The sequence below is a fragment of the Aethalodelphis obliquidens genome, unplaced genomic scaffold (genome assembly GCF_003676395.1).
Source record: "Aethalodelphis obliquidens isolate GAN/ISIS:26980383/991018 unplaced genomic scaffold, ASM367639v1 scaffold2, whole genome shotgun sequence".
NCBI classification, from domain to species: Eukaryota; Metazoa; Chordata; class Mammalia; order Artiodactyla; family Delphinidae; genus Aethalodelphis; species Aethalodelphis obliquidens.
The window spans coordinates 37,836,167-37,857,473 of NW_020837946.1; the positions used below are offsets into that span (position 1 = coordinate 37,836,167).

Below are 21,307 nucleotides of genomic sequence, written 5' to 3' on the forward strand. Positions count from 1 at the left end.
TTCATTTAACCTAACTTTGGTCATGTCTGTTTGTCCCTTTACCAAAAGCACAAGCACTCCAAGGGAGGAAAAGGGTATGGTGTTTACTGTCCTTGAAATGGGACCAGCTTTGTAAACTATATACTGTAGAAACTGGTGACGTCTGCTTTGGCTCTCTGGCTGCAATTTAGTTAGTGACCACCAGGTTGGTGGTTACTCCTAGCCTTTAAGCTCTTTTCTAGGCATGGAAAAGTGCTTGGTTAAATATTTATAAAGATATTATCTAAATGCTGAAATATTTACAGCTTTATATATATTTAACTAAATGCTAGTAAGTTATGTTTTCATCTTAAATTTAAGAGAAAATACTGGAGCAAAATTTAAAGAAATAGCACCATCTAGGGACAAATGAATGTCAGCTCTGCAATTTCTGTTTTCTCTCTCCTTAAGAGCCTTGGGCTGTCATCACTTTTTTGTTGGAGGGAGTATGTCTTAACTCCTTATTCCTAAGTGGTTCCCAGACTTTTTAGTCTTTTGAATTGTCTGCATTTATCCCAGCTAAGACCCAGGCCCTGGAATCAGAAAGCTTTTAGGAGCTCTTCTCCATCATGTCTTATGATTGGTGATGGCATCATATCCTCATTTTCTTGACTAATTCTCCTTTTCCCTAAAGACGTAATTTCAGTAAAGCTTCAAGCTTACTTCCATCTTCCTTTCCTTTCTCAATCTTTTCTAATTCAGGTTATAATCATACAAGATTAAGATGGAGAAAAAATCCTATTTTTTTCTCCATCAGCCTGAGAACCTTTCACTATAATGATTATTTACTTCACTCAACATGCAGTTACCACTCTGACTAACTCTTCCCTTGGCACAGATTGTGCATAGTTCCTTTCTTAAGTCTAAGGAATAGACTTATAGGATATAATAAATATTCTTCTGTTAAACCTTGCGGTTTCATAAGCCATTCCAGTGGCTCCTAAACTTTAATGTGCTGTGAAAGTTAGAAATGAAATCAATTCTGATTCAGTTTAGGTCTGGGTTAGGGCACAGAATTCACATCTCTAACAAGAATCCTGGGTGATTCAGATGCAGGAGTCTGTGGTTCACTCTGAGAAATATTTAAGTGATTATTTGTTTTCCATTGTAGAGTTTTTGAAAGAATCATTTTAAAGCACACGTATTTGAATTTCATCACAAAAATGAACTTGTGTTTTTGAAATCTCATATTTTAACCTCAGGCTTAGGGAAACGTTTCTTCTGAGACTTAGAAAAAGAATAGTTCCATAAATTTCTTTATTTTCTTTTCTTTTTTAAATAATATCTGAATGAAAGAATACATAGTATAGTCTCTCAGTTGGGGATACTTTGGGTCTAAAATAACAGTAATATTTTTGTTTGGATATCACTATTTTTAGAAGAAATTCTGTAAATGATTATTTCTTAATCAAATGTGTAGGACTTTGGTGTAATGATGACTAATGTATGGATTCTGTACATTTTTCATCTTTTGGCTTAATCTGTGAGAGAGAATGCCATCATTTATATCTTGAATAATAAAGAGATGTATAAATTCAGCGCATATTTCCAGATAATCATTAACATGGCAATTTGCATATCTTAATCCTATGATTTCTAATGAGTTAAGTGAAGCAAATGTTTCTCTTTTGGAATAATCGAAAGTGGTGTTTCTCTGTGGAATTAGAATGTAGAGAATGGTGGAGGATTTCAGGTCAATTTTGAGAGTTGCAGTGATTTATAGCAATTTAGTCATCTTCTGGTCAAACAGGGCCAAACAAGTTAATACATCATTTGTCTTTTTTTCATGTACTATAGACAAAAGGTGAAAAAAACACTGTAATAAACCATACATATACTATCCATTATACTGTATAATGGAAAAGAATATGAAAAATAATATATACTATATATGTATAACTGAGTCACTTTGCTATACACTAGAAACTAACGCAACATTGTAAATTAACTATACTTCAATTTTTTTAAAAAGTTGAAAAATAAAACTCCTTGAAGGAAACCTTCACCAGTAGATCACAGGAGATAAAAAAATGTTTTGGATGATTTCCTCAGTTTAAACCAGGGTAGTTTAAAAATTGTCCGTGTAACTAAAAATTTCCCATTTCTTCTCTAGAATAATTTCCACGTCTCGAAGCTTCTTTAAAATGTGATGTTATAGATAAATAACAGGACCTACTGTATAGCACAGGGAACTATATTCAGTATTTTGCAATAACCTATAATGGAAATGAATCTGAAAAAGAATATATATATGTATAATTGAATCACTTTGCTGAATACCTGAAACTAACACAACATTGTAAATACTTCAATAAAAAAATGTGAAGTTAGGCAATAACTTGTGATATCACGTGTAAATACTTCAATAAAAAAATGTGAAGTTAGGCAATAACTTGCAATATCACATACACTTTATTGAGCATTGCTGGCAATGTCCATAGGAATGTTTCAGATTGATGTCACTGGCCCATTGTTTCTCTCTCTCTCATTTTTTAGAGTAAAGATGGTAAAAGTCCTCTGCACATGACAGCTGTCCACGGAAGGTTCACACGGTCACAAACCCTCATTCAGAATGGTATGTGAGATTCTTCTGCAGTGTCATTACTGGAACAGTTTCCTGATGTGACTGAGTTTGGTTGTCCGTCATTTGAATGTGAAATATGATGCTCTGTTTTAGAGTTTATTAAGCTTGGATTTATACTGTCCTTTGATGAACTTTGCTAAAAGCTCTTAGACACGTCATCACCAATTCACTTAAGAGTGAGGACATAAATAAATAAATAAATAAATAAGAGTGAGGACGTAGAGCCACTAAGTTTCACAGTCAATTCCCAGTCAGTCAAAGAACATGTGAGTTTTGAAACTGGAAATGATCTACTTATATAGGCTCAAGAGCCTGCATTTTTCACTCTGAAACTAATAAAAATAAGTATCAGACATTTTCTAGCAGCAAATCTGAATTATTTAAAAATTTTTGAATTCGCCATAGTTCCATAAGTTAAAACTCGTTAAGCTACTTGGGCAAAAGGTAAGAAAAATGAGTGACTCAGAGGAAAAACGGGTACGTACATGATATAAAGGATCATAAAATCACAGACTTGATAGAGACCTTGGAAAATCACATAATCTAGTAATTTCCCAGGCTTACAATAAAGGTGTGTTTGAACCATTGGGTTGTCTCTGCAACCAAAGTACTAGGGAGTGTCACTTCACAGCATGGTTCACGTTACTATTAGAGGGTCATGGCCAGAATCTGTGAGTGGATTGACTCTGACAACGCAACTTCTATTCTTTTAGCAAATCTTAAAGACAATTTTAAAAAAACAGGTTTAGTTCAGATTTTATGCTGACATTCCAGGTGAATCCAGCAGTTCCTAAACTATCTTTAGTTGACCCACATTTCTAGTTCTCAAAATTCTGGCATTAGTCAGTTTTTTTAGACCTATCTTTTTCTCATCTGTAAGAATACTGGATGACATACACTTGTCAGTGGTACTAAGTTATGTCTTAGGCACTGAAGTCGTAAAACTAAAAAGTCATTTGACATTTGGATGGAAAACCAGCCAGGGAAATTATGCTGAGGAAGCAAAATAACTGCAGCAAAGCACAGGAAATTTATAAGCACTTCAGTGAAACTGTAGAAGAAGAGAAATCGCAACAAATTTCCAGTGAGCAAATGCAGGTAAATGAAAATGAACTGTACAACACCCATTAATTCTAGTTTGAAATATGTGATATGCCTTTGTCATTTACTTTATTGAAAGGCCACTTTAATTGTTTTGTTTTGCTTGAAGTAAAGGGGAGGTGGGGAGGGACCCTAGCATCTCTCCTCTGCACGCTTTCCTCATCCCAGTGTATTTCTCAACTGTTTTTCAGAAACAGTGTCCACTGCCTTAAAACTAAACAAAACTAGGGAGTTATTTGGTATCCATTTTTAAAAATTTAATGTGAACATCATCACCAGGGCTTAGCTCTGTGGCATTAAAAAGCATTGTTCCCTGTTAGAATAATTTCAAGCACTAGTGACCAGATCAGAGAAAGAGCAGTTTTTCACCTTGTAAGCACTGCCTTCCTACAGGTCCATCCCCGCGGGCCAGACCTGTGTCATGCTAGTGTGCTTACAACAGTCTTGGGGGTGCTGCTGGCTGCTTTGACCTCTCTAAAAACCATCCCTGTGGACTTGAAGACTTCCATGCCCTCTCTGGACATTCTTGCTAGACTTTTGAGTTGGGACGACCCCTGAAAGAGACCTGATGTCTTGTCCTCTGTGATCAAGGAGCTGGTCTCAGAGCCTATCTCATTCTTGGCTGGCCTGGCATCTTGCTTGTGGGTTGAGTGGGATCCTGGGTCCTATAATGCTGAGGATATAGTGGCTATAATACATAACTTATGTATAATGATAAAGCTAACATTGGTTGAGTGTTCTTCACATTGTGCCATGCACTTGGCTAAGCACGCCACATAAATCCTTCCAACCACCCCATGAGAAAGAGGTGCTATTATTATCTCCATTTCCAAGATAGGGAAACTGAGGCAGAGAGGTTGTCACTTCTGCTGGGATACATGGCATGTATGTTGAGGAACAGAGATTAGAACCCAGGAAATCTAACGCTGGAGACTGAACTCTCAACCACTCTTCTCTGTATGAACAATGACAGGTTAAAATGGTTTTTAACTTGAATTCTATTTACTCTAAGAGTCGCTTGCATTTGGCAGTTATTTATCCCTGTAAAAGGATGATTTGGCATTCTCTTCTCTCAGCCGACAGTTCTTTGCATTCATTGCAGATGTGAGAACTGCGAGTTCTTCCATTTGACTTTTTTAAAAAAATGCCCTGGGGCTTCCCTAGTGGTGCAGTGGTTGAGAGTCCGCCTGCCGATGCGGGGGACACGGGTTCGTGCCCCGTTCCGGGAGGATCCCACATGCCACGGAGCGGCTGAGCCCGTGAGCCATGGCCGCTGAGCCTGCACGTCCGGAGCCTGTGCTCCGCAACGGGAGAGGCCACAACAGTGAGAGGCCGGCGTACGGGGGAAGGGGGGGGAATGCCCTTAGGGACAAGAATAGGAAGCTCTTTTCTTTCCTCCTGTTTGTTGGTTTCTTTCTGGGAAAAGCCCAGAGGCTCACACCCCCAGGGCCTGGTGTCTGTCCTCCAGAGTGGGTAACCACACGACAGGACCTGGAATGCCTGTCCCCCATGGGGACATCACTTGGCTCTTAAGACCTGCTTAGGAACATTCTTGATGTTTATTTATTTGTTTTGTTAAATGGCTCTGATGTTTGGACTTTGTGCAGTATTTTTCTGCTTCTCTGACTGATCTCTAGTCAGGGTTATTAATTCTTCATAATAACTTTTTTTTTCAGAAGCATTCAGCTTTGGTAAGGTGATCGTTTAAGACAAAAACCCAAAAGACTCTTTTCTTTTTTAAGTTAATAAGCAAAGACTACCTCTGCGGTTCAATCACGTTGTTTGTTGTCTGAAGTTGTGTTGTAAGAGCCAGAGAGGGAAAGAAGTAAACGAAAACACAATCTGATATCAGAAGGCATTTGATCTGGCCTTTTGCACAGGCGGCTGCCTCAGATGCTGTCCAGCAGGTTACAGAAGTTCAAAATGATGTTTTTATTTTCACAGAAGCTTTAAAAATAAAAGTTTGAGAAGGAAGAGTGAAGTGATAGGATGATTCATTGTGAGGTTTTTGACCTCTGGGCTCACAGACTTTCTGAGGCAACTTAATAAGATAACTATTCTTGTTTGTGCAATGAAAAACGAATTTCAGATGAATGCCTAGATAATGCTACATAAATCATCCCTTCTGACGTGCTCTGCGTATGTCTAAACTCATGATATTTATTTTCCTCACTAATAATCAATGATCGATAACAACATTTAACTTGCAACCTTCAAATGAATAGTAAAGATATTTAATTTGCTAAAAAAAAAGATAACTAATAAGGACCTGCTGTATAGCACAGGTTGCTGTATTACATTACTCTGTAATGGCTTATATGAGAAAAGAATCTAAACTAAAGAGTAGGTATATGTATATGTAGAACTGATTCATTTTGCTGTACACCTGAAACTAACACAATATAGTAAATCAACTATACTCCAATAAAATTTTTTAAAAAGATATGTAATTTGCATTCCAAGCAAATGAAAATGGAAAGGCTTCAGGAGTGACTATAAGATAGAAATTCATTCATCTAGAGGTCCTACTTTAATATAAAACATATTTCTAAATAACAAATATTCTCTTTTATTTTTCTACTAAGTTATGATGTTTTCTAGAAGTATATCTTAAATGACCAAGATAATTACCCATATTTTTACAGTTTTAAATTGACTTATGAAATGACAGTAACAACAGGAGACTTTATCAGCTCAGACCCTCTATTCCATCGTTTCCAGTATTTTTCACTCTTCTCTTTTCCTATCCAATTTTTGGCATGTTTGAGGCTGGTAAACATGGAGCCCCTACTCTTGGCTGGGAAGGACATGAGCAATGTAGTGTTTGAAAGACTTCTTTGAAGTCTGGGGATCTGTCTCCCACAGTTCCCCGCATCAGCTACGTGGGTGGACCTTTCAGGCTGACCACTGTGGGCAGCTCTCACATGGATACGTGTACCCTGGATTGCTCTGAGGTATCCGTGGAGACCAGGTGGCTGCCTTTCCCCAAGGCATAAAAATGATCTAAATTGGATACTTCTAAATTTAGATTACTGTGAACTAGTTCTTGAGTCCCTAGAAGTTTTTAATAACTAATTTTATTTTAATTTTTCTTCATTATAAAATTAGTACATGCTCACTGTAGAATAAAATTATTAAAGAGATTCCCCCATGACCCCCATCAATGTGTCTCCGTAACCCCATCCCAAGAATTTCTATTGACAGTTTGGTGAAACTTCCAGATTTTCCTATGTACTTAAGAATGTATATATAAAGATACATAATTATTACTTTTACAGAAATGATTATAGTCCATTTATTTGAACAACTGATTTTAAAAATCACTACTGTGCCACAGACACAAAGATATGAGGAAAGATCAGCATTTGTATTCAAGTGGCCATTTATATTTCTCTGTCACAAAGTTAAAAAGGGATTACCTTTTTGTAAACAGCTATTAAGTTGCAAACTCCAAATGTGCAAATCTATTGGCAGCAGCTAAACTCTACCTGCCAAAGTCTTGGCTGCAGAGTGAAGCATCTTAAATCCTGTGTAAACATATGTACTAATTGGAGTTTGTTTTTTTTTCTTAACGTCTTCCCCTTCTACAAAGCTCACACATATTTGTAATTATTTCACTTTCTAGGAGAGATTCTCGTTCATTAACTCTGTTGTGCCAGTACACCTGGCTAGAAAATATATTGTTTGTTGGAAATAAATCTTAGGGAGTTGGTGGTCATAGTTAGGATTCATTAGAATGAAGGACCATACAGATATTATCGTGAAGATTTTATAATGGTCATATTATAAGAAATAGTGTCTTGGCCTGGAAGTTAATGCTTTTTCCTCAGATCTGAAAAGACTCTCAATGACTTCCTTTTGGTACTCAAGTATACCTCTGATGGGTGTGCAAATGGGCACAGCCTTTCTCAAAAGCAATTTGCCAGTGTCCATCAAGAGCCTTAAAAACATTCATACTTGTGATCTAGTAGTTCTACTTGTAAAAATATTGCTGAAGGAGATCGTCTGAAATGGTGGATAAAGATTATGTATAATTATGTTCGTTCCTGTGTTTTTCCTAATGGCAAAATTTGGGCATAGCCTAAATGCCTAGTAATTGGGGACTTGTTGAGTGAATTCTCTAAATACTGATATCATGTAGTCATTTACAGTTGTGTTAATCAAACTAATTAATGACGTGGGAAGTGTTTGTGATATAATATTAAGGGGGAGATGGGGATACAAAACTCTTTCTACCCTATGATCTCAACCATGGGAAATGTCTTCACACACAAATGCACACACACATACAAACAACTGGAAGAATATATCCAGAGTATTAATACTGATTATCTCGGATAATCAGTGAATTTATAGATGACTTCTGTTTTCTTCTTTGTATTTTACTGCATCTTCTAAATTTTCTACAGTGAGAAAATTACTTTCTCAGTAATAAATATTATTTAAAGTAAATGCTTAATATCTTTTTAGATTGATCTAAGCCATTTATATAATATTTGCATTTCTCAGGATTTTGTATTTCTTATTCTGGAATATATAAATGTGTATGTGTAGTTTAGATATATAAACTAAACATTATAGTATTAGTATCTTAAAATTATGTATTTTAGTTTTAAAATATCAACTTACTTTAGTCCAATATAATTGATGAAGGGAGTAAAGCTTAAGATTTGACCTATTCTAAAGTACCTGATACCTAAGAGCATGAGCTGACAATTCAATAACTTAACTGCTTTCCATAATGATGCAGAGATTTGTTTATGAACAGGATAGTCAGGAAGTAAAACCTTAGAATAATTTATATTCAGTGCCCCAATATCCTAGGCGCTTTCTTTTATTAAAAGCATAAGTGCGTGTGGGCTTACATAAGCAAGAGTACACACTATGTGATTTTTCTCCTTGGTGTGCTTCCCTGTCCTTTACTCCCTCCCCTTTTCCTACTTTCTTCAGGCCCTTCCTTTTTGACTGGGATGTAATTCATATACTATAAAAGTCACCATTGTAAAGTGTACAGTTCAGTGGATTTCAGTATTTTCACAAGGCTTTACAACCATCACCATTATGTAATTCCAGAACATTTTCATCACACCCCTTCAAAATCTTTATCCCAGTTAGCAGTCACTCCCCATTCCTCCCTCTCCTTGATTTCTCCTTATTTCATGATTTTCAAGGACTCTTAAACTACTTGGAAGCTTACCCAATTATCACTAATGCATGTAGCAAATATTTTCACATATGTCAGTTTCCTTATTGCTAGGATGTGGGGAAAGCCTTTTTAACTACTATGCAAAATCTAAATACAATAAAAGACATAAATTACGAAAAAGAATTTTTTTCAGGGTAGAACACCAAAGACAAATGAAAATCTAGGCCAAAAATATTTGCAACATGTATTACTGATAAATGGGCAATCTCCCAAATATTTTAAGAACTTTAAAAATTAAGGAATAAAAGATCTCTCTCTCTCTCTCTCTCTCTCTCTCACTCTCACACACACACACACATACACACACACAAACACACACACACTCTTAGAAAAATGGGCAGAAGTCATGAAAAAATGGTTCATAGAAAAAGGTAAACAAATGGCCCTTTAATATATTAAAAGATTCTCAACTTCCTTAACAAGAGAAATGAAAAGACTACAGTGAGATACCAGTTCTCACTCATTACGTGGTATATATTCAAAAGCTTGACAAGGCTGGGGAGGAGAAAAGGCACTCTCATACATTGCTTGTGTGAGTGCAGAATTGCACAGCACCTAAAGAGGGAAACGTGGCAAAATGTAACAAAACCACATACTCATTTCTGTAACCTAGAAATCCCCTGTCTAGGAATTTATTCTGAAGATAGACCCAACAAATACAAAACACTTGCAGAATGAGGTTATTCTCTACAACATTCCTGATATTAGCGAAATGATTTTTACCACCTAAGTGCTCATCCCTACCCGACTGGTGTACTTAACTAATACATCCATGCAATGAAAAATAATTAAGCTGTACAAAAATGAGGAAGATTTCCAAGAAGGGATCTCTAGGAGTGAATTCGAGGGTATGTTGTTAAGTGAAAAACAACAAAAAAAGCATGGTATAAAAGATTCTATTGTGCTTGTTTTTGCAAAGAGAAACACAGAAAGCATAAACCAAAACTAAAGAAAGTGATTAATTACTATAGGAAGTGGTTGAGGGTGAAGTGAAAGGGATAGAAATGAGAGTGGGACTTTTTAAAAGTGTAGAATTTTTGACTTTTGACACATGTGTTACATATTAATAAAATAAAATTAAAGCTGGTAAACATTTTGAAAACAAAATCCAATGAACCTGTGTATCAAATTGATAATATAAGCACACAGAATAAAGAATTCAGATAACTTTTGAACGAAGTACTCGCTGTATATGCTAAAATCATTATAGGAAACTTTGTTGGGAAATAGAGTATTTGCACAGTCTGGAAGTATCACCCACAAATTCCTTGTTAATTACAAAAGGGGAAAAGACATTTGTACAGTGGAGAGTGCTGGCCGGCGTCTCTTGTATTTCTTATTCTGGAAGACATAAATGTGTATGTATAGTTCAGATATACAAACTAAACATTATAGTATTAGTAGCTTAAAATTATGTATTTTAGTTTTAAAATATCAGCTTACTGATATTTTCTTACTGATAATCAAGCCTTTTTTTTTTTATTGTGGTACAAAAAATTTACCATTTAAACTACGTTTAAGTGGCGCTAGTAAGTACATTCACGTTGTTGTGCAGCCATCACCACTACCCACCTCCAGAACTTACTTTTTCATGTTCCCAAACTGACACTCTGTACCTATTGCAAGTAATCAAAAGTTGTATCACCCAGTAATGGAAAAACTTGACCTTATGTGTGTGCTGTGGAGATGTGATGGGAAGTGCAATTCAACTCTGGGGTATTCTTGCCAAAATGTTTAGCCTGAATCTAGTAATGAGGAAATAATCAGACAATTCCAGAATGCAGTATATCCTACATGACTCCTGGCATGGTCTCCAAAAATATCAATGACATGGGAGATAAATATATAAATACATAAAAGGCAGGAGGATTGTTTTAGATGAAAGGAAACTAAAGAGACATGACAACCAAATGCTATCAGAATCTTTGATTGGATCCTGGATTTAAAAAAAACAGTTATAAAGCACATTTGGGGGAATAATTGGAGAAATTGGAATATGCACTTATATTATGTAAAATTATGGTATCAGTGTTATATTTCTTGGATATGATGATGAAATTATGGTTATGCGGGAGACTGTCTTTGTTCTTAGGGGTGAAATGTCATGATGTCTGACTTATTTCTAAATGGTTCTTCAGATGAATGAATAGACTACTTATCTTTCATATTATATATAACTTTTCATATATATATCTTTATATATATATAAAGATATATATATATCTTTATATATATATATGAAAAGTTGAAGGAAAGAAAGAAATGTAGTAAAATAAAAATTAGGGGAAAAAGAAGGCAAAATAAAATAAGATGTTTACTGTGTTACTAAAGTGATGGTTAATGTTATAGTTTTAATAAATACAGATTTTTCAGTTTATGGTTGATGCTTTTACTCATCAGCATTTAGATAATCAAACTACATAAAATCTTTTCCTGAACGCTCTATTCCTTCTGGTTCTTATGTTTTAGCATAAGGTTTATTTACATAGGTCTTTAATTAAGCAAGTAAAACTAAAATTGAATGTGTCTTCAGAGTTACATTTTGTGGAATTTGATTACATTATTTATTCAGAGGGAATCTAGTTGTAAGATTTTAGAACCTTAAATAAGACAATGTGAAAAGGTTTTTTTTGTTGTTTTGTTTTTTAATTTTTTTGTGTGTGGAAAGGTCTTTTAAAAGCATTTCTTTTTGTTGTTGTTGTTGCATGCATCTTTTTTTTTTAATAGATCTTTATTGGAGTATAACAGCTTCACAATACCGTGTTAGTTTCTGTTGCACAGCAAAGCAAATCAGCCATATGCATACGCATGTCCCCATATCCCCTCCCTCCCACCCTTCCTATCCCACTTCTCTAGGTGGTCACAATGCACGAAGCTGATCTCCCTGTGTTATGCAGCTGCTTCCCATCAGCCAACTATTTTACATTCGGTAGTGTATATATGTCGATGCTACTCTCACTTAGCCCTCCCACCCCATGTCATCAAGTCCATTCTCTATGTCTACCTCTTTATTCCTGCCCTGCAACTAGGTTCATCAGTACCATTTTTTTTTTTTAGATTCCATGTATATGTGTTAGCATACGGTATTTGTTTTTCTCTTTCTGACTTACTTCACTCTGTATGACAGACTCTAGGTCCATCCACCTCACTACAAATAATTCAATTCGTTTCTTTTTATGGCTGAGTAATATTCCATTGTCTATACGTGCCACATCTTCTTTATCCATTCATCTGTTGATGGACATTTAGGTTAGCTCCATGTCCTGGCTATTGTAAATAGTGCTGCAATGAACATTGTGGTGCATGTCTCTTTTTGAATTATGATTTTCTCAGGGTATATTCCCAGTAGTGGGATCGCTGGGTCATATGGTAGTTCTATTTTTAGTTTTTTAAGGAACTTCCGTACTATTTTCCAGAGTGGTTGTATCAATTTACATTCCCACCAACAGTGTAGGAGAGGGTTCCCTTTTCACCACACCCTTTCTAGCATTTATTGTTTCTAGCTAAAAGCATTTCTAATAGACGTCCCTCCATGCAGATTTAATAATACTACTACCTCAGATGGTAACTTGTCCCCTTAAAAAGCATTCTTGTCCTTGAGAGCAGAGACGCACAGAGTAGAAATGAAACCAACACTTGGTAACGTGAGTGACTAGCATAAAATGTAGTATCTGCGTCAACCTGAATCCTTATGTAATTCTGTATTAAAACGTCTTTTTCAGGAGGTGAAATTGACTGTGTGGATAAGGATGGCAACACTCCTCTCCATGTGGCTGCAAGATACGGTCATGAACTTTTGATTAACACCTTAATAACCAGTGGAGCTGACACAGCCAAGTAGGTTACTGCAAAAATATGGTGGAATAATTTCCACATGTGGGAATACTGCCAAAGGGATTCTGCCATGCCGTAGATAGTTCCCATTTATCCAGATTAAGTAGATCTTCACCATTGTGCTAAACACAGATTAAATTTGAACTAAATTAAGTGACTTTTAATGACAGTTGCCAGGAAGAACCAGTTTTATTTTTCAGCTGTATCAGAAAGAGGCCTATTTCAGTGGTTTTAATTAAGGAAACTTGGACTTTGTTCCTAACTCTGCTTTTTAATATTCTTCTGTTTTTTCCAATGTGCAGTGTTAGTTAAGCAGGAAAAATAAAGCATAATTGGGCAAACTCAGAATTTATTCAGGGTGCTGTTTTGCATGTATTAATGACCCATATTAATGATACGCTTATACGGTGCAATTGAGTAAATCTGCCACACTGGGAAGGGGGGACCTGGCTTCATTTTGTACTTTAATTCAACAAGAATATATAACGCATCTATATGAGTCTGTTGCAATGTTAGGTGCTGTGGGAAATTTCAGAAGTAAGTTAACTGGTTGGTACCTTCCAGGAGCTCATAATTTTGTTGGAGGCCCAAGGCCCACTTAAGACAAAGAACCATGCAAGATAGTATTTAATAAAGTTCAAAATGAAACAGGATTTTAATGGCAAAATGTTTGATGTAGACAGGAAGGATAGAGCTCAAACATGGCCACAGTTGTCAAGGAAAAGGTGAATTTTAGGTAGGCTTTGAAGGATAAGAATTATGTGAGTAGAGCAGAGAGTGGCAGACATCCCAAGCAGGGAGGCAAGCAGGAACAGACCCAGCTCCGGGAGGAGCTCGGCCTGGCAGGCCTGTTATATCAGTGCGGGGGACCCAGGCTTTCTTGGGCACTAGCTGGGCTCCAGTCCAAGCTGCCTCACTTGTGAGCTGTGTGACCTTGAGCCTGTTGCTCAATCTGTCTGTGCTTTGGTTTCCTCTTTTGAAAAATGGGAGTAATAATAGTACCTACCATAGGTTTGTTATTGAAGATTAAAGGACTTAATCACCATTAAAACTCTCTGGTATATGTTAAGATCCGTGTGAGTATGAGTTATGTAAATACATCTGCTAAGGTTATTCAATAAGATAATCCACGTTGAAGGCTCTTTGAACAGTGCCTGGCACATAGTAAGCTATCAGTAAATGCTAACTATGGTTTTATTACTTCATAATAGGCAGGAGAACCAAATTAAAGAGGGCCTTAAATGCTTAAATAGTTTGGCCTTATTATAGAGACTGGGGGTAGCAATAACTGAATCTTTAGGAAAGGCAAAATATGAGGGCAGTATTACATTAGGAATTCTAATTTATTTTGTCAAGGGTTGTGCAACAGGATTGAAAATCTTGGTGGAGAATGAGCCAAAGTTTAAATGGTCCAGGGAGAGCATGGTGGGTTCCACTGGCCCTCGGGGCTCCCAGTCCAGTGGTAGAGATACGATCAAGGGCAAATGTGACTGCAGCATCATGAGATGTGTCATGATGGAGGTTTGGATAGGGCAACACTGACTATCTCTAGGTTCTGCAGAAGAGGTGACATTTCATCAAGAAGAAGGATGGATAGGAGTTTGCCAGGTGGACAGAATTGTGTGAGATAAAAAAGATAGAAGGGGAAGCAAAGAAGGACATTCCAGGAAGAGGGAACAGTATTTACAAAGGCACAAACATGTGAATATGTTGAAAGCAGATTCCCAAGGCCAGGTTATCTAACATGTTAGGGGGAGTGGAAAGAAATGAGGTGGAAAGGTAGGAAGAACCACATTTCAGAGGACCTCGAATGTCTTGCTAAGGAGTTAGATTGCATTCTGAGGCATTCGGAAGCTGTTAAAGAATTATAAGTGGGTGTAGGGTAGGTTGTGTCTAATGCTCCCATTTGTGTGTAAGAAAGATCGCTCTCATAGCAGTCCAGACAGATTGGAGGTGGTCCAGGCTAGAAACACTTTGCAGCCTCTTGCAAATGTCCAGAGAAGAAAAGATGAGGGCTCGGGCTAAGGACAAGACTGAGGGTGGACAGAGAGGAGGGGGCATACTGACAAATAGCAAGAACAGTGGGTTGTCTCAGAAGAGAAAGGAATCTGCTTCAAGCCAATGGACCTTTTTGACTGGGAGGTTGCAAATCCAAAGAAGCAGTTCGGGACCTCCCTGGTGGTCCAGTGGTTAAGACTTTGCCTTCCAATGCGGGGGGCGCGGGTTCGATCCCTGGTCGGGGAGCTAAGATCCCACATGGCTCGTGGCCACAAACCCAAAACATAAACAGAAGCAGTATTGTAACAAATTCAGTAAAGACTTTAAAAATGGTCCACATTAAAAAAGAAAAAAAAAGAAAACAAAAAACCTTGAAAAAAAAGAAGCAGCTCAGTTTCCTGGAAAGAGCCGTGTACTAGGATTCAGGAGGCTTTCACCAGATTCTAGAGTTCCCAAGCAGGCCATGGCTACCCAAAGCCAGAGATTTTAAACGCTCAGTGTCAGTTAAGCAGAAATAAAATATTAGGCACAAACCAGCTTCACCTATGGTATGTTAATATTTTCAGTGATGTTTTTCTTTCAACTCTGGGTTATTTGGGGAGTTTTAGCCAAAGAACCACGAATTTCTGATTTTCTTTCAGATTTGAACTCGTTTGAGGGATAGAGATCAACTGGGCCCAATACTTACATAAAATGTCTGAAAAAACACATTTAACTCAATAAACACAAAGTCTGTTTCCTCGTAATTATTTTCCCTTCAATTTATGTGAATACAAACTTTGTGGCAAAAATGCCTTAGGGATGACATTGTTGTTCAAGTAGCCTTTCCTTCCATTGACGATGCTGTGTCCTGGGGACAATGACAAGGGAAACATTGTCCCAGACTCAAAGAGCCACATACACATGCTTTCTTCTGTCACAGCGTTATCTGGGGTTAAGGCATGCTCCCTTCAGTAACAGTGCTTCATTAAAGCGGCAATTGTGTGTGTGTGTGTGTGTGTGTGTGTGTGTGTGTGTCTGTCTGAGTGTGTATAGTGTGTGGAAAGGGAAGTCATCTAAGGAAAAATATCCAAGTGAGGGGGAGGAGAGTTGGAGAAGATTAAATTTGCTAGACTCCCCAGAAAGTCACTGTTTTCTGGGTTCCTTGTAGATTTATGTAGGGGAGCTCCTTAAAGAGGAGAAAAGCAGGCCTTTCCTTCTGTAAATAAGTGAACAAAGAGCATTTATGAAAATAACCCATTTTCATTCATAAACAATATGGCCAATGTATTTTTAAAGATCTCTTTATGACAAGTTTTATGGTCATTACTTTCTGATGAACTTATTTGCATCTTATTCTCAGGCCTTGATTGAATGTTCTTTGTTATTCTTTTTGCTTCTCTGAACTTTAAGTCAGAGAGGTTTCTGCAGCATGACTCAGTGCTTACGCAACTTCACGTGGTATCGGAGCCATTGGGTTTTTTCTTCTTTAACTTTGTTAGGTTTGGGGTGCTTGTCTCTAGGATTTTAATTTGTCTTCCATCTTACCAATTATGCTCTCACTGCTTTTTCTGCCTCAATTGCGGCAGAATTAGCAGTATTGTAGTTTTACAGGTAACTGGTTCTGACATTCTTATATTCGCTAGATATCTGTTGATAGCTTGTTAAGTGTCACCCACTGTGTCAGGTTCTGGGGTCACAGAGCTCCCTGCCAAGGAATTGATAGCCTACGGAGGTGGGGGAAAGAAGTAAACAGGCAATGACAATCACACATGCTAAGTGTGATGCCAGAACAGTCGCCAGGTGCCCCTGGGATCCAGGAAAACGTATCTGGGAGATAGCAGGGCCAGCAAAGCTTCCAGGAAGAGGGATGTTAACTTGTAGGACAAGGAGTGATTAGTTATGTCATTGAAAGTCTTTCAGATCCCAAGTATCAACTTAGATTATTTTTATTATAATGTTTGAATATGTACAAATATAAGACTAGATAGAAACTCCTTAGGCTTTTGACTCTAATATAGCAATAAATCCAAAAAAATTACAAAATACATGCAAACAGAAACCACCAATGTTCACATTAACTGCACGGGACAACAATAGTAACAAACACTCATGAGTGCTTACCTATGCTGCGCCCCACTCTGAGAGGTCACATTTAACTGTCACAACAACCCCATGGGGTAAGGGCTATGATTATGCCCATCTTATAGGTGAAGCAAAGGAGGCACAGAGAGGTTCAGTTACCTACCTGAGGTCATAGAACTAGTGGGCGGAAATGGGGCTCCATCCTCGGCTGTCTGGATCCTGGGCAGGAGGCTTGCTGCCCTTCTTTGTAGTGGATGATGTGATATTTCACATTTTGCATGGGATTATGGTCCTGGTGGCTAAGGTGCTGAGTCTTTAGGATCCAGTACACACCATGGGAGTGGAGGTTTTGCAGTGAGTTAAAGTGGTGGGCAGTGGACCCGTCACATGGCGCAGAGATCTTTACTCAGACTACTGCCAAATTCCGCGCATCCAGGAGGCTCAGTGTGCTACATTATCATTGGCCCTCCCTAGACTCAGACATTTCATTTTCTATTAAGTCCACCTTCTTTTCTCATTAGCCCCTGGCAATTAAAGTCGGACTACCAGCACAGCTGTGATCCTAAGTACAAATGTGGGCGCTGAAATTTGACAGAGGTGTGTGATGATATGGTGGTCCTTCAGATGAGCTGAAATATGCTTTGATGCCAGCTGTTTTAGATTACCATCAAAAGGAAAAGACAATTTAAAAATTGCCACAGAGGGCTTCCCTGGTGGCGCAGTGGTTGAGAGTCCGCCTGCCGATGCAGGGGACACGGGTTCGTGCCCCGGTCCGGGAAGATCCCACATGCCGCGGAGCGGCTGGGCCCGTGAGCCATGGCCGCTGAGCCTGCGCATCCGGAGCCTGTGCTCTGCAACGGGAGAGGCCACAACAGTGAGAGGCCTGCATACCGCAAAAAAAAAAAAAAAAAAAAAATTGCCACAGAGACCTCATAAAAGCCCTAAGATATTTCCAGCAACCCTCAGAGATGCACTGACTAGTTTGAGAAACACTGGGAGAAGCAGGAGAGAATGGGAAGAGTTTCAGGGGGGCCCTGCATGTGAAAGAAAACCTAGGGCTGGGCAGAGCCTGGCTCTTCCAGGAGGAATGGACAGAAGGTCACAGAGATTAAGCAACAGTCAGATCCAGAAAGGGCCTTGTAAGCCACGTTAGAGTGTTTGGACTTGATACAGAAGGAACCACTGAAAATGTCTGTAGGTCGTAAACAGCAAGGACCAGGCCTCACTGTTGTCAGTTATCCCAAGTGCCTGTAACTTAAGGGTGTGTGATAAATGCTTGGAATGGCATAGATAAAATTAATAAGAAGTTTGTTTTAGGGTTTGGTGTGATCAGTTGAGTAAGAATCATAAAATCATCTGATGATCGAAAATCATCAAATTTTTTGTCTCGCCCACTTGGTGGGCAAAACTAAACCAATCCCACCTTCCCTGGGAGAGTTGAGAGATAAGTATTGTAAAGCATTTTGAAATATAGAGAGAGAACAGAAATGCTAGTTGATCACAGTTCATTCTTGGGTTTTAAGGAGTCACACACCTGATTTTAAGGAAGTACAACCTGATTACCACTTCAAAACTCACAGACTGCTGGTTATCCAACTAAGCTAATAATAATTGCAAGGGCAAAAATACCACTAACATGAATGGTGAAGGCTTAACCGTGGGTCACATGTTCTATTTAGCACTTTATGCACATTATCTCAATTAGTCCTTACAATTGTTCTATAAGATTGACACTGTTATTATCTTTAGTTTCCAGGTGAGGGGACCATTATGTATTTGCCAAAGATCAAATAGCTAGCACATGGCAAAGCTAGAACTGAAACCCAAAGGTTCTGACCCCATCACCTTAACCACAGTGTTTTTTACCATATGGCCTAAGGGAAGGCTCTAGAAAAGCCTGGATATGGAAAGGGACAGCCATGTCCCCCGATGCCAAGGGGAAAACTTAAAAAAACTGATATTCTAATGGTGCAAAAACCCATTCCTCACCTCTGATGGCTCTCTACAATTTATTCTGACCTCATTTATTCTGAGATAACTGGGTAGGAGATGCCAGCTAACAGCTAAATTAGAAATAGCTAATACAAACACGTTCCATTAATTTTATGACTGCTCAAATAAATGTAGCAAATTAAATGGAATTGGTCTTCCCTTTCCTGTAATTTATGCATTGTTAAGTTTAGTGTTATCTGACATCTTTATTTCTTGATCTTCCTTGATGTAGACCTGATGAAATCAGAGCGATGCTTCTTATTTGACTGAGACAGCCAAATCCTAAGTTTCCTGCTAAAGGTTTTAAGATACTTTCTTCATAAGCAGTCTTATTTTATAACAAGAAAGGAGAAATTTTATTTTGAAACGCATGAATCATTTCTGAAGTGATTCAGAGATTCTGAATTCTACTTTTACTTTCTTTCCCATCTCGGCCTGATACTTAGTTTTTCTCTTTGAACCAGAGCATCATATTCAAGTTCAAATGCCAATAGTACTTGAGTCTCAATTAATATGTTTCAAAACCTGCATTGAGGTAGTGACTTTTTATTAACTATGGAATAAAAAATATATATCAAAGAGAATTTTTGTTAGGCCTTTTAGAGTTCTGCCTCCCTTACCGTCTCAGGTTTATAAGTAGCAGCAGAAAAAAATGAAATTATTAGCTAATGTAGAGTGTGACAAATTACCTAAAGACAATGGTGTTAAATGGTAAGGTTGGTTAGAAGTGTTAATATGAAGTTTATGAAATATATTATACTGAGGCTGTTAAAATATCTCATACTTTATGTTTTTCTTGATTGTTTTATTAGAGTTTGATACTCTTTTCTCTAATTCATTTGCTTGTATTATTTAATATAAAGTTGTATATTTTATGTACCTATATAAACTATATCATAAATGTTGTGTCTATATATGTGTGTGAGTATGTGTATGTATATAGAAAATATTAAAATATTTAAAATACTAGAAGTATTTATATTTTTATACATATTAAATATTTGTGTATACATGTATATAAAGAATGAGGAAGACTCAAAGAAATCTTGACAAATCCACTCCTTGTTTTAGGCATGTTCTTACAGGAACTCACAACCATCCTAGAAAATAGTCTATCCATTTTCTTCTTGCAAATGTCCAGAAATATTTAATCAAAGATTTTTGCCTTAACTCCCCCAAACAAATAAAATGGTTAGGTAAAATCCCATTAGCTTAAAGTTCCATTTAGTAAAGAGCTTTTAAAACATGTTATACATCAAAAAAAATTAGTGTGTTTCATTGGCATAGGGAGGGAACAGTATAAATAGCAGCACAAATAAAAAGCTTCTCTCCCATCCCCCAATTCTCTCTTCCTTTTCACGAGCATCAAGGTTGTCACTGATGCGATTGCTTTTCAGAATTTTTTTTTTTTTTGTAAATGACAAGAGAGGCAATTACAAGCAGTTCTCCTCCCCGTGACACTACCCGGAAGACGGGCAAATTGCATCTCTTGATGGATGCCAGCTATTATATACACTGGGTTGGAAATCTCCATATAGGGAAAGGAAAACGAACAGAGGGAAGACTGAACAAAAACACCAACAAATTAAAAGAAGTTTTCATGCAAAGAGAGAGGCGGTTAATTGCTAGCAGACTCGAATTTTGCAGAACACTGAATACCATGAACTATCTGTGAACATGTATATACTTTCACATACTCACGCACATCGTAATAACTTTTGAGATAGCAAATAAAATTCTTGTGTCTCAAGCTTAACAAATTAAATCACATGTAGTTTTTCATTCAGGATAGAATCTGGAAACGGGCCACTTTCTGCTAGGGAAGAAACTTAGATGATTCATGCTGCAGGTGTAAATATAAATAGCCTCATACTCCTTGTGTTATGTGGAGGATTTACAAAATCTGAAATATATTATTTGAATAAAATGAGATGTTATGAGAAGGGATCACTAACACGCTTCTAAGTACACAGGAACCTCCTGATGGTGCTGTTTGATTTGAACTACAATTCAGCTCACGACTTTGACTTTGGGTCCTTGTTTGGGGAGAGGGGATGGGCAGGAGGAGGAAGATTTAATTCTAAGGGAAGATTTAATTCTAAGGCCCAAAGCACTGCCATCAGAAAGCTGCCTGTCTCTCAGGGCGTTGTTCCAGGGACTGTGTTATTGCAGGGGTCAGTCTAAGAAGTGGATTCTTTCTGTAATGCTGTTAGGGAAAATATGCTAGATTTATGAAATATATGCAAGATAGCTATTAACTATTTTGTGACTGTTATTCTTGTGTGGGTTAACGTGCAAAATAAAAGGCTATTAGGAAGATGAAGTTTCACTTGCCGAAGGTGAATATTTATACATATTAAATATTTGTGTATACATGTATATAAAGAATGAGGAAGAATATGAAGAATGAGTTTTAATTCTCATCCCAAATTTTATTTCCAGTAATACAGCCATTATTAACTCTTAGCAAAGTGCTTGGTACATAATAGGTCAATAATAAATATTTGCTT

General features: G+C 37.4%; 1 protein-coding gene across 4 annotated transcripts in view; it reads left to right on the top strand.

Annotated features, from left to right (window-relative positions):
• Window positions 1-21,307, top strand: part of ANKRD44 (ankyrin repeat domain 44) — a 320,445-nt gene that overhangs the window by 202,495 nt on the left and 96,643 nt on the right. For all 4 annotated transcript variants that reach the window (XM_027125234.1, XM_027125206.1, XM_027125223.1 and 1 more), the window contains exons 9-10: window positions 2,515-2,593; window positions 12,632-12,746. In XM_027125234.1, coding sequence (XP_026981035.1) covers window positions 2,515-2,593; window positions 12,632-12,746 — 194 coding nt within the window. The remainder of the gene's footprint in view (window positions 1-2,514; window positions 2,594-12,631; window positions 12,747-21,307) is intronic.